Below are 15,283 nucleotides of genomic sequence, written 5' to 3' on the forward strand. Positions count from 1 at the left end.
GTTTGTTACAAATTTCGGATAAAATCGTTAGCCTTTGACTAGTCACGGAATGCATTCGACCGATCGTGAAGCAGTGTCGGCGATCTTGACCGATCGTACAATCTACGACTCGAAGTCCAGCGAACCTTTGCGGGACCTACACCAGTCGTAGGTGACCTACGACATCGTAGGAAGGGTCAGAGCATATCCCGGATTTTTCAAATATCTGTTGTTGCTTCGACTAGTCGAAGAGCACTCTAGACCGATCGAAGACACGATCTTCTCACCTATAAATAGTGCACGAATTTAAGAAATCATCGATTTAATTAAAGTATTCAAGCCAATCTTCGTCGAACTTATGAGAAATTCTCTGCTCCATCTAAGCTAAGTGTGCGTATTTAATATTCTCTTTCCTTAGCTTTATTTTAATTGATTTTGTTTCTTATATTCCACTCTGATTTGATAAAGAGGAATTATTATTCCCTTTCTTTGGAATCAAAATCAATTAAGGCAAGCCCTATTTGGTTTAATTTAAAATCTATTAGAACTAGAACCATTGTAATCGAGTCCTGGACATTGAACTTGGACATTCAATCATCTACTATGATTTGGTTCTACCGGGCTGCTAAACGAAGGAGATTTTCAGGTATTTTACATATTGTAAATTCCTTTCTATTATTTTGGTTTCTTTCAAGATTTGCCGGAAAAATCTTGTTATTTTGGTTATCTGAGGAAGCCAGGAAAACTCAGAAGTGGGGGTTTTTAATTGTGTAAGCCCACATACAAAGACACAATTGTAAGGGTTTTGGGTGAAACTGGGAAAACCTATTTTTAGTGAACGCTAATATCCCTGTGTGAGGATATTAGGAGTGGAGTAGCTTTTTGTGTGGCTGTTAACAGTTGGTAAACACACAGGCGAACCACTATAAACCTTTGAGTTGTGGTTGATTGATTTATTCTTTTAATCTTTTAATTAATTTTTGTGGGATGTATGTATGGTGGTGAATGTTGTAATTATTTCAAGCTTTGTGAGAATGTTGTAATAGCTTAGAATTTACTTTCTGCTATTCCTTTATAAGCTTGATTTTCAATTTCATTTGAAAGTTGTTCCAGCAAGGTTGCCCTGCCATTTTTATGGTGTATGGCTGTCCCTAGAACAATACATTTTTAATTACAAGTTATTTCATTTCAGTTTATATTTAATTCTGTATTCCTCTTCGATTTGAGACTTGATACAAAGACCTTTCTAGAAATAAGGTTGTCCTACCATAAACTCTGTTTTTGGTGTAAGGTTGTCCTTAGAATAACGTTTGTATCAACCTCTCAAGATCTGAATTTTGAGGTTGTTTTACTTTCCTGTATTGTTATTTAATTTGGCTATCATTGTCTTTATTATTCCGCTGTTATAAGTTTTTATTTAGCATTGTCCTATTCACCCCCCCTCTAGGACATATAGCTTGGCCTTTTCAAGAAGAATTCAAAAAATTATCAAATGCCCTCTCAATGGGAGGTTATTACATTATCGAGTTCATAGCGAAAATATAAATAAAACTAAGTTGTAAAACTATCTTCTTATTTATTTAGTGTAATCTTCCATGGAGGGATGGTCCTTGGGTCTTCAATCTTTACATCACCCACATCATCTGTACTGTTGGAGAGGATCAACGCTCCACTCATAGTGATGGTTATCCTTTAAGATTAACAGTAATTTAAAAGGTTTATAAGAGTAATGTAAGGCTTCTGATACGTCTCATACTCCACCACTACGAGAGGTATCAGCATGCATAACCAATCTATATGAATGCATGCCTAGTAAAGTGTGTGCGGCTCATCATACATAGTGATTATCATAATGTGTAATACAATTTATAGGAAACCTAACTTGCCCCTTATCTCACAACTATGAAGATTCGCCAGCATGTCCGGTGTTACCGTGAATTTATGTGAACATCTCGAGGTGACACAACACACGGATTGGATGAATTATGTGATATGATTTGTCCATAGAGCGATTATTTACGACATCTAATCCCGAAAGTCATACAACATGCATTGCAAATTACTTACATCAATTTGTGCACCATTACCCAAACCCATGGAATTACGCGTCGACCAAGAAGATCATTACCGAGAGCACATTACCTCCATAATAAATATTTGAATCACTAATGATACCTCTAGCACATCACTTGCACCAAAGAGAAAATAAATTGAATTATGCGAGTTTGGAATTCCAAGACATATGCCTAAACCATAAAGGGTGGTAGCATAAGGCTAACATAATAAAGGAGAAGAGTAGTAATAAATTAACTTAACAAAAGAGAAGAGTAGCAATGGCTAACTCAATAAAAGAGGAGAGTAGCAATGGCCAACTCAACAAAAAAGAAGAGTAGCAATAGCTAACTCAATAAAAGAGGAGAGTAGCAATGACTAGCTCAACAAAAGAGGAGAGTAGTAAGGGCTAACTTAATAAAATTGGTAAAGGCAAGAGTAAGGCTTGTATCCATCACCCTACCTATATTAATAAAGATCACACACAATTAAAATCATTCCTTAACCATAATTCCCAAAGGATAAATAATTGATGGTGGTAAATCAAACAATTGCATGGAGAAAATCACAGTAACATGAAAGCATGTAAAAGACAAGATAAATCATATCAACTCAAATTAATGTAAGCTTAAAGGAAATCCTCACCTTAGCCTTAGATTTAAACCCTAGATAAATATCCATATAAGAAAGCTTTTACATGAAAAGCTTCCACATAAATCATGACATCGCTTGAGTGGGAGACACCATACATATGGAGAAGGAAGAGGGCATTTAGGCTTCTCCTTCTCCTTCTCCTTCTCCTTCTCTTTATCTTTCTCTTTCTTTTTCTTTTTCTTTCTCTCTCTTCCTTGGGCGTGTGAGTGGAGAGGGGAATGCACACTCCTTTTTAAAAGGAGTGGGCGTGTGAGAGGGTGTGCTTTACATCCCACTTGGATTAGGTTTCTCCAATTTTTTCTTGTTCTGACGATCTTTCTTTAAATCTCATTCATCCATTATGTCACGGTTATCGAATAGAGCCAGGGTATATGATTTTCTTGGTGATCCAAAATTTATATTGGCTTATCTTGAAAATTCTCCTAACGGGTACTAAAACGAACTTGATCTCAATTAATGGTCCACACTTAATGATCAGGGCTCAATTTTGAAAAAATGTGTAGTCAGGATAGGTAAACAGTTAGACAAAATTTGGTGGTTGATTGATAGTAGAAAAAACTTAAATCTAAAATTTCACCTTTTATACCAAAAGGAAGGAACTGGCTTCAACCTTTAACGGTGTAGAATCATAGATTGGGGCCTAAATTTTGTATAATCTCGTAGTCATATGAGACCAGAGTGTGGTCCAAATTTGAGTTGCGATGGACGAAAGGAATTGGTTAAATCGGAAGATCCATATTTATAAGGAGTTGGTAGGCCTTGACAGGATAACTTCGCGCCTAAGGAAAAGCCTACTGAAGTGGGGTCCTTATATTTCAAACTTGTTCCATATTATGGGCAATCTAAGTCATTCATATGAAAGAAAATATCCTACTATGATTATCCATGAGGTTTCTTCACTCAATGGATACCAAAATCAACAGTTAAGGGGCTAATTTGTCAATTGAGTTACTTTTACAATGATCTAGCGGCTGAAATTTGTCATGTGCAGTTAATTTATGATACATAGGAATGGTATAAAATTTCATATCAAATAAATCATGGAAACCATGTGATCTAGAATTCAAGAGTCTAAGTTAATGACATTTTCGTAATTATTGCTGATATGAAAGTTTTGAGAAATCTAATGATTTTACATGGTTTTAAGCATATTTCTAAATAATTTTTATAGAAAAACATATATCTAAATAATTATGAATAAGGAATTATTCACCAAACTAATTAAGGGAATGTATATATATCAACCAACATAATGGATGATCAGATGACATGTTAAAATTAGAAAAACTTGATGGTTAGTACACTGATTATGTATGTAAGTGGGTGTACGATCAATTTTATAAATGGATGATCAAAAGTGAGTTTTTAGAGTGATCAAGAGGTAGAACATGTATACCGTTAAATTTAAGTGATTTATTCACATGTATAGTTTCTCAGATTGTAGTTATGATGATGGGTTAAGCATATTAATAGGTGGTGAGCAAGATCAATAGATTAGAATCTCAATTTGATATGTGTATGAGTAGATACTGAGATCAAGTAGCCAGTTTACTATGATCAGGTGGTCCAAACTTAGAGTGAACGGTCAGATATCTTTACCTAGTAGTGAATAGTTGACTGAACGGTTGGTTATGATGGACAAGTGAAAATTCTTAGGTATATGAGGATCCTATCTTAAAATCAATAGTTAGATGACTTGATATATGAATAAAGATTATTCCCAACGGTCAGATTCATGTTGGAGAATGGATGTAAGGTTAGGATAACTAGATTGGTATTATATACATGTATATAATAAGTTAAATTTCATGGTAACACTTGAGAACTTTCAATACCTGGGTATTGAAAAGTTCGGGGTATTACATTTACTCTTATATATCGTAAGTTGAGAGAGATAAGCTAGACCGAAGAGCCAAAAAGTACATCATTATTGGCTTTGGTAGTGGTGTAAAGGGGTACAGTGTAACATCCCGAATTTTCACGGGCTGAGTACAAACTCGTGCCCGAGAATTCTAAGTGTTAATAATGTAAAAATTGGATGCTTCAAAATCGCACTTTATTTATTTTTTTGTTAGATAAATCATATCTAGTTAGATTCACAAAGGTAACCATTCATGAGAATAAAATCAACTATATTTATTATTTCATTAGAATAAAAAGCATACAAATAATTCTTTAATGCCCTCTCAATGGGAGCTTATTACATTATCAAAGTTTGCAGCAGAAAATAAATAAAATAATTAGTGGTATTATTCTTTTTCTTTTTTTTTCAAAAGAATCTTCCATAAAATGATTATCAGCCATATCATCAACCTGTAATTCACCTGTAATATCTGTATGGTTGGACAGGGTCAATGCTCTATTCATAGTGATGGTTATCCTTTAAGATTAACAATAATTCAAGAGATTTACAAGAATAATGTCACGGTTTTGATACGTCTCCTACTCCACTACTACGAGTGGTATTAGTATGTGCAATCAATCTACATGAATACATGCCTAGCATAGTGTGTGCGGTCTATCATACATAGTGGTTATCATAATGTGGAATATAGTTCATAGAAAACCCGGCTCACCTTACATCCCATACTACGGAGATTTGTTGGCGTGTCCAACATTAATATGGATTTATGTGAACATCTTAAGGTAACAAAACAACATGATTGGAAGATTTACCTGACACGATGTGTTCATAGAGCAACTATTTACGACATTCATTCCTGAGAAGTGATGTAACACTTATGATGATTTACTTACATCGATTGTGTACTACTCACTAACCCACGAGATTATGTGCCAACCAAGAGGGCCACTACCCGAAATGTATTACGTCCACGATAATATATATGAACCATTATATATGAGGCCTATAACACATCACTTGCATCAATAGAGAAATAAGTCGAATTATGAGGGTTTTAGAATTTTAAGACACATGCTCAAGCCATAAGGGGAGGTAGCACAAGGCTAATGTAATAAAGGAGAAAATTATTATTAAGCTATCTCAATAAAAGAGAAGAGTAACAAATAGGCTAACTCAACAAAAATAAGGAGAGATGAGCAAAATGTCAACTCAATATAGAGTGGAAGCACGCGTCGCTCTCAAAATTGGTAAAGGTCAAGGCTTGTACCTAATACTCCATATAAATTCATAAAAATCACGCATAATTAAAATCATACCTTAACCATAATTTTCAAAGGATAAATAATTGATAATGGTAAACTAATCAATTGCATGGAAAAATACAGTAATATGAAAGTATGTAAAAGCAAGATAAATCATATCAAATCAAATTAGTGTAAGCTTTAAAGGAATCCCTCACCTTAGCTCTAATTCTAAACCCTAGGTAGATCTTGATGTAGGAAAGATTCTACATGAAACATGACATCACTTGAACAAGAGGAAAATACCACACATGTGGCGGAGGTGGATGATGAGTGATTAGGCTTTCTCTTTCTCTTTCTCTTTCTCTTTCCCTTTCTCATTCCCTTTTCATTTCTCTTTCTCTTTCTTGGACGTGGGATCCTGGGCGTGTGAGAGGAGAAGGGGACGCACTCCTCCTTTTATAAAGGAGTGAGCGTGTGATCATGGGCTTGTTGAAAAAGTTCAATAATTTTGGACCGTTGGATTGGGTTTTTGACATCCAAAATTTTGATGGCCATTTTCGATGCCTATGTCCGATGAATTATAAAAAATTTGATGGTTTTAGGCCATCGAATTTTGTCATTTTCACATAGTGATTAGATGTCGTAATTAATAGCTCAATGAACAAATCGTGCATGTAATTTCTTCCAATCCATGAGTTGTGCCTCGAGATATTCATGTAAATCCACGGTAGTTTTGGATACGCTAATACATCTCCGTAACTATGGGATTTAGAGGATGTTAAGAGTGAAATATTGTATATTTCTCCCTTATTATGCATTGGTTTTATGAACATGAATGTGCTTAATTGATCTAATTACACATGTTTTCTCTTAGGAGGTGATTTTGAGAGATTAGGATAAAAGGATGTTTAAAGTTAGGATTTAATGCTCAAAGAATTATCAAATGAAGGATTAGATTTATGGAGGTCAAGATTGAAGAATTTAAGAGTCCAAGATCTAAAGAAACTAATTGAGAAAGGAAGAAAATCGAGGAGTCAAAGTGTAGAAAATCAGAAGTGTAAAAATTGACCCTTCTATGACATCGATGATACCTTTAATGCCATCAAAGTAAGTGCCAATGCCATCAAAGCCACTTCGATCCCATCATAAAAATTTAGAAAAATCAATTTTGTTGCTGGACATAATATTTGTGCATTCTTCGATGTCATCAAAGACAGGTTCAATGCCATCGAAGTGAAGTTCAATCCCATTAAAGGAGGTTCGATGACATTGATAAAATACATAATTTTAAATGTTCATTGCTGGACAATTTCCTGATTTCACCTGGACTCTTCGCTAGGAGCTCGATGCCATCAAAGCTATGATAGTTGTATAAAATCAAGTCGGTGCAAATCAAGCCTATGTAAAGGAATGTTCTAAGAGTTTTTAAACACAAATTAGGGTAGGAGTAAATTAATGAGTTGTGGAGCTTCAAGGAGTCCTCCTCCCTCTTCAATCCTTTAGTTTTAGTTAGTTTTTATATTTTTCTATTTGAGTATTAGTTTAATCATGTTTGTGGTTGGCTAATCTTTTAGGTAGAGCTAAGAGTTGAAGCTTGTAGTTTTTCTTAATATTTATTTTACTTTGATTCAAGTTATTTGGCTTTCATGTTGAACAATTCATTGATTTTAGTTTGGATGAAGAAGTATTTTCAGTTTACTTTGATCCATTGTCGACTCTGGGCACTTTGGATGCTTAGGAAGAGTATTTAAATTCTCTTAATAGTTTTGCAATCATTTGGTCTATAAAATCTATTGATCTATCATTGAATTTGGGCATGGTAGATGCTTTAAATTCCCTGCGATTAATATGTTGATGCTTTATGAGAGAACTAATTCAATGAAAGTTAAAATCTGTTCTATAATATATGAATAATAATTTAACTGCTCCATTATCCGACTAGATAGGATATGACTTCAATTCCAGTTATGTGATCCAATTGAATCGAGTAATTTAACATAGTGAGCCAAATTTTATGAATTATATTCCATAATAAGGTAGTCACTATGTGTAATGAGCCACACACACTATTCTAGGCACATATTCATGTGTATTGGTTGTGCATACCAATACCACTTCTAGTGGTGGAATATGAGATATGTCAGAACCTTTATATTATCTCATTCTAATAAATTACTTAAATTATAGTTAATCTTGAAGAATAACAGTCAATATGACTAGGGCGTTGACTCTCTCTAACCATATAAATGATGTAAGGGATGCACAAGTTAAAGATATGGGTGATGATCTCCCTATGGAAGACTATTACGAGTGATGTGGGCTTACATCATCGATGCTCCCACTTTAGTTTGGTTTTACTTATTTTTAATATTGTGTATCTAGATTATTATAATAACTTCCCACTCGAGTGAGCATTAAATGATTAGTTGAACTTTTATGCTTAAATGGAATAAAAATTATAGTACGGTCAGTTTTATGCTCATGACTTGGTAGCTTATGAGTGTAAATGCATGTGATGTATGAACAGTACAAGGGGTTGTACCTTGAAACATTATCTAATACCATGAAACTTGGATCCTGTGCGATGTACACAACAGTTAATTTTCAAGGTGTTACAAAGTGACCCATATGCCCAAAATGATAAGTTACAGATCTCAAAATATAAATACATGGATATCATTAGTTTTGTTTTTCTAGTATGAAAAACATCATCTTAAATTTATTTAAGACATGTAAATTAATTAGTAGGTATCTAAATATAGTAGGTTTTGGGAAAAAGTTCTCATTTTTTTAGAATATTACACAAGGAGAGGGAGAGGGAGAGAGGGCAAGAGAAATGAAACCAATGGGCTACAACATAGCTTTATTAATTGAGTTTAACAATGGCTAAAATAATTGCTTAGTTAAACATACATGATGGTCCAAAACCGTCACTAATGTGAAATTAGTGACGACCATAGGTAACGATAGTTGTTTATTTCACAATTGGCGACGATTTTAGACCATCGTAATGGTAAGCCCATTTCAACATATGTTGAGATGGTTTTTGTTTCTATTAATAATAGTTAATAACTATCACAAACTTTAATGATCGTTATTAACCATCGTTAAACCAAACAGTTTTTGCGATGATATAAAGCATCACAAAATCCATCCTTTATTTGCCATTTACATGTAATAAGATATAAAAAATCTACTTTTAGAAATGAGTTTTCATTTCTCTAAAAGATTAGGCTTATATTGATCTTTTGCTAAAAGATGAATTTTGACCTACTTTTGAAAGGTTTAGCGGTATTCAAATGTGGTGATTAAAAAGCCATTTTATAGTTTGTCGAATTATCTTTCCAAACAACTCAAAATCATCCCAATCGGACCTGTAATGAGAGAGTGATGACTGTTCATATGATCACGCTCGACAGTTCATGCTCAGTAGCTCATGTGTGACAGTTCACGCGATCGATTATGCTCGACAATTCATTTGTATGATCAATCATGGGCACTCATCAGTTCACGCTATTGCACTTAGCAGTTCAATTAGGAGATCAATTGTGGGAACTTGGCAATTTGTGCGATCATGCTCGACAATTCGCTTGATTGATCACACGATCTATTTCGAGTGCTCACTGGTTCTAGCGATCGTGCTCGACAATTTGCTCAATTAATTGTTGGTGCTCGGTAGTTCACGTGATTGTGCTTGGAAGTTTGATCACATGATCTAATTTGAGTGCTTAGCAGTTTGGACAATCGTGACTGGCAGTTTGCTTGATCAATCATGGGATGCTTGATAATTTATGTGATCGCACTTAGCAGCTCGATCGCACAAACAATTGTGGGGGCTGTGTAATTTACGTGATCGCTCTTGAAATTTTTCTTTATTAATCACCAGCACTCGAAAGTTCACTTTATCGCTCTCAAAAGTTCGATTATGCGAACTATTGCGGGCTCTCAATAGTTTCCATGATCGCTCTTGACAGTTTGATCGTCGATCTATTATGGGCCCTCATCATTTTGCTCAATCAATTGCAAGAGCTCGACATTTCATGCGATTGCCCTTGGCCATTCGATTGTATGATCTATTTCAAGCACTTGATAGTTTGGGCGATCGTTCTCGGTAGTTCGCTTGATTGATTATGGGCACTCGAAAATTCATGTGATTGTGCTTGACAGTACGGTTGCTCAACGATTCTCTCGATTGATCACTAACACTTGATAGTTTGCTTGATCACTCTTAACATTTTGATCGCCCGATCCCGCTCGATAGTTCTACCGCATGATCTATTATGAGCTACTAGGCAACCTACCGAGCACTTGCATTTGATTGAGTGAACTGGTGAGTGCCTGACAATAGTTAGTGCAATGGAAATGTTGAGTGTGATTACGTGAATTACCAAGAACCCGTTATAGATCCCACAATCAAAATGCCGAGCACCCACAATAGATTGTGCGATTTATTGAATTGACAAAGTCGATCATCCAAACCGATGAGTGCCTGAAGTAGATCATGCGATCGAAGTGGCAAGCGTGGCGCGGAAACTGCCTAGCTCCCATGATCGATTGGGCAAACTGTTGTGCACGATCGACCAAACTATCGATCAATCGAAATAGATTGCCCGATTGAACTGTCCAGCATCGCCACGTGAATTGTCAAGTGCCCTTGATCGCACAAACTATCAAGCACTCCAATAGATCGTGCAATCGAACTATGGAGTGCTCGCAATAGAATGCAGGATCAAACTGCCAAGAGAGATCGAGCAAACTATCGAGCGACACAAATGTGACACAAATGATTGAGTGAATTGCCGAGTGCCCACAATGGATCGCGCAATCGAACTGCCGAGAGCAATCGCGATTGCTGAACGCCCATGATCGATCATGCGAATTGACGATCTCAATCGTGCGAACTACCTCGGGCAAGTAGCCAAGCGCGTTCACGTGAACGGTCATAGCTCTCTCAGATTTAAAAGGAAAAAAAAAAAAAGGTCATTTTTTTAGAGTAGCGGATTAGGTGCGATCCCGACTTCACGAAAGACAGTGCGTCCATTACTGTGAGACCCACCTTAATGTATTTGTTTTATATCCACGTTGTCCATCTATTTTACTAGATCATTTTAAACTACATGCCCAAAAATGAAGCAGATCCAAATATTCTTTGACCATATTAGAGGAAATAGTGGTAATTAAACATCTCACCATTAAAAACTTCCTAGGCCCACTGTAATGTTTATGCAATGTTTATTTGTCATCTAACCTGTTGATATAAGGTCAGGTGAACTTAGATGAAGGAACAAAACAAATATTAGCTTCATCTAAAACTTATATAGCCCATTATAAGTTGTTAATGGACAATCACCACTGTTTCCCATGACATGGTCCACCTGAGACTTGGATTTGTTTCTTTTTTAGGCTCATGCCCTAAAATGATTTAAAAAAAATAAAATGGATGGACGGTATGGATATAGAATACATGCATTAAAATGGGCCCCACAGTAAAGGTTGCACCATCTCAAGTTAGGCCACGGCTGCACCTAATTTGCTCAAAATTTTGAGATGCATAAGAAATTGAAAAAGGTGAATAAAAAGTTATAAAAGCTGCACAAGTAGGAGACTTCATAGAAAGTGATAATAAGAAAATCCACGGTTGCACAAAATTTTGAAAAAAAAAAATAAGAAAAAAAGAAGATATTTATAGCATTTTTTTTTCTAAAAAGTAAATAAATTAAAGTCACGAATTTATAGAAAAATAATGTTATTTCAAGGCTAACACGGACCTACGGAACTGTATATTGATAAGAAGTCCCTGTCGTTTCACTGAATTTGATAAGACGCATTTGATAACCCAACGGCACTATCATTTCCATGCATTTGACGCATTTGATAACATAACAACGCTATCATTTCACTGCATTTGATAACAGAACAAATCTTTTCACCTCTTACATAACATTACAACAGATAGAAAGAGAGAGACACACAGACAGAGATAGAGAGAGACAGAGGCCTCCATTGTAAGCCCTATTCAGATATTCCGTACGTAGATAGCTCTTCAGAATAGAAACTCCTGAGCCATCAAGGTAACTAGAACAAAAGCCAAAGCAGTGAATAGCAGCAGCATTTCCCTTGAAGTAGAAGGAGAAGCTCTACTATCAAATGGAGTGTTGTCTACAAGAGGCTGGCTATTCACTCCAAACGGAGTATTCAATCCAGACAATGGCTGATTGAATGGTAGCTGCTGCTGCTGCTGCTGCTGATATCCACCCAATGTAGGCTGTTTTTGCTGCTGATTTCCAACCAATCCAGGTTGCTGCGTGTTACCCCCCAAAGGCTGCCCAAAATTCAGCCCACCCCCAGCAATAGGAGATGCAAAAGGAGGCAGACCCGAAGCCAAACCCGGTGATCCGACCGACCCACATTCCTGATTCGCGATCGGGTTATCACTGGCCTTCCACGCAAGGTTCCCACTCCGATCCGTTATCTGCATATCCCCTCTATCAATCAATACCAACGTCTCCAATGCGTCATCCGCGTCTGCATCTGTATCCCATGATGACCTGCTCCCATCAAAGATCTCAAGCCCCGCGTCGGAAAACACCAGCGTGCATGCATTCTCATTGCTGACGGCCGCACACTCCGATTCCCACACGCTGTGGCCGGACGATTGGATCTGGATGTAGCAGAAATCATTTCCGAAACCGCCAGCACCAGGCGAGGTCTCCCGACGCAGGAGGTAGCCTTGGTATTTTCCGGATGGGGAGGTGATGAAAGGCTGAGATGAGCCCGGTGTTTGTGGGGCCTCTGTGTTTGGAGGGATGGTTGCCAGGACCTGCTGTTTTGTGGTCCTTTCAATGGTTCCAGGGGGAGTGATGGCGTGTGTTGAAGGAAAGAGGAGAAACGAAGAAGAGAAGAAGAGGAGAGAAGAGAGAAAGAGGTTGGTTTTGATACTGAGGGTCTTCTCCATTGTTTTGGTGCAATGACTGTAGAGGTGTTGGAATGGGTTTTATAGGCATATAAAAGAAGAAAAAGGGTTATGGTTTTGGTGCAACTTCTCGAAGATGGAGCAGGAGAACATTGAGGTTGTTAAATTTTATTTTATGTTTCTTTTAAAAATGCGTAGAAAAAACAAATAGATTTGTACTTCAGTGAAACGGATGGTACCGGACAGATGTGGGGCCCATCCATCGCATGCCCTCACGTCATCCAAAACGATGTTGGGCTGTAGAGCAGGGAATGGGGCAGATGCCTACCCTTGATTCACAACAAGGCCCACCTGCATTGCAGAACAGCCGGAAATTTTCAGTGAATCTTCATCCATGCCAGATGAAGAGTCCGGACGGCCTGGATTCTGTATATATAAGATGACGACCCCAATACAAATCACGGGTGAGTGTCCCTTCTTAACTTGTCCCTTTGCGGTGGCCCACTTGAATTTCGTCTTCGGAGTATTTTTTGGGCCTAAAGGCAATATGAGGCGGCTCATCTAATGGACCGGTCAGATGCCGTGAATACATCACATGGACCCCACTTTTGGCCGTAACACCATGGCTTAGAGCCTTACCGGTACCACTGCGAGTGCACTCAGAAAACATAGTATATAGAGGTCCCGAGTCCTACCGGCCGGACCACACGATGAAGATCGCCTAGATAGAGAAATCAGAGCACCATACGTCATACTTAGAGAGAGAGGATCCAGTGCTATGAGGCACATTAGAGTGTGCTCCTAGTTGCATCTGCTCACTTGGACAGCACACTCGAACAATTGAATGATGTACCGGCGCTTGGTTTGTTTTCTTTCACATGCAGTGCACGCAGGCTCAATAAAATCAATAAAGTAGCTAGATCTAACTTGATGAACTGCAACCAACACATATGTTCAATATGAATATATATAACTTGAAGAAAATCGGTTCCTTACTTAGCCCATTGCAAAACTTTATAATGATCAAGTGATAATTGAGGAGTATAGTTCTTTCTCCGAGAATGGGTTGCGCTTTGCCTTACATAAGTAAATACTTTTTATAATACCAGTGCAATCAAACAGAAGGAAAAACTTACAATTGGTTACTAAGAGCGATTGCAAGAATACATCTCATGAAAGAACTGCATTGTTATGGTGAAAGTTGAATTGACCTGACGTATGAGACATGTGGCAAGGAACCATCAGAGCAGACTCTCTAAACTACCAAAGTGTTTACTACTAGGAAAGTAAGGAACTAAGGGCCCGTTTGGCCTGGTGAATTGGAAGGGATTGAATGGTATTAGGGTGGATGGCATGGATTTCTAGGTAATAATGGTGTTGTCAGTGGATTGTCTGGAGATCCATGGGATTGATGTATCCCTGGATTGCTATATCCAGTCTGTTTGGCGCGCCCGGCCAATCCCGGTTTTAAACTTTCTCATCCCTTCTAATCCTTCAAACCAAACACGTCCCAGGCAAATTTGAAGGATTAGGGTGGATTTGATGGGATTTAAATGTAATGATGGTGATGTCAGCGGATTGTCTTGAGATACCTGGGATTGCGATCAGATCACCGACTCTGTTTGGCACGCCAGGCCAATCCCAGGATTTGACTTCCAATCCCTTCCAATACCATCCAATCCCTTCCAATCCGACCGGCCAAACGGGCAGCCAGTGGCTGAGCTGAGTCAGAAAACCAAACTCAGTGATAAGGCATATCAATAGGCCTCGACCTCGGATTTCAACCTCGACCACAGATGTCGACATCATCTGATATCAACCTCGACCTCAGATGTCGACATCGACCTCAAATACCAACCTCGAATTCAGGATAGAAATATCTAGAGAGAATGTCGTGCCGTATATGGGCAGGATTACCCAATGATATCCTAGCCGAATATCACACCAATTGAGGCATAATGAGAGAAATACTTGAGAATAGATTCCAACTCTAATATGAGTCCCTCCAACATATCTCACAAATCAACTCAGATACGTAAGTTACCTAGCAAACTTATAAATTCATCACATTGTTTAAAGGGAATGTATGTACAACAATCCCGACTCTAACCACACTTACTCTAGGTTCATCTACCTGATTTAGGTATCGGAGGGTCCACAGCCACAACCGCTACACCCATTGTCCTCCTGTTCTCCATTAAAGTACTGGTACGTAGAGGCTTATATGAGGTAGTACGAGATCAACCAGATTTGAGTGATAACATGCATTGTCACGCCCCAAACTTGAAAATCGAACTCATAGAATTTCCGATCACTGAATCCGGTTCCAATAGCTTCCATAGTACCCCATTCTCGGCTTCCGGTGCCCATATGCCAGATTCTGATCCTGGGATCATATAAGGAGGATTTTCAGTATGATTTTTTTTTTTGTAAAGGAGCATAACCATAAGCATAACCAAGTCACAAACAACATCATCACATATCTACTATAATAAATCATTGAGTACAATGTGGAAAGGGAAATGCAAAGATAGTAAAAGCTCCAAGATAATATACCACGCGCTCCTGCCTCAGTGC

The 15,283-nt window shown here is 37.6% G+C and overlaps 1 protein-coding gene across 1 annotated transcript; it reads right to left on the reverse strand.

Annotated features, from left to right (window-relative positions):
• Positions 1-11,836: 11,836 nt before the first annotated feature.
• Positions 11,837-12,748, reverse strand: LOC131226448 (uncharacterized). The gene has a single exon (XM_058222150.1). It carries the CDS (start codon positions 12,746-12,748, stop codon positions 11,837-11,839), a length of 912 nt encoding a protein of 303 aa, XP_058078133.1.
• Positions 12,749-15,283: the final 2,535 nt, after the last annotated feature.

This window comes from Magnolia sinica, chromosome 2, assembly GCF_029962835.1.
Source record: "Magnolia sinica isolate HGM2019 chromosome 2, MsV1, whole genome shotgun sequence".
NCBI lineage: Eukaryota > Viridiplantae > Streptophyta > Magnoliopsida > Magnoliales > Magnoliaceae > Magnolia > Magnolia sinica.

What these genes read in the sequence shown, in the direction of transcription:
- LOC131226448 (XM_058222150.1), bottom strand. Translation starts at nt 12,748, where the DNA reads ATGGAGAAGACCCTCAGTATCAAAACCAACCTCTTTCTCTCTTCTCTC.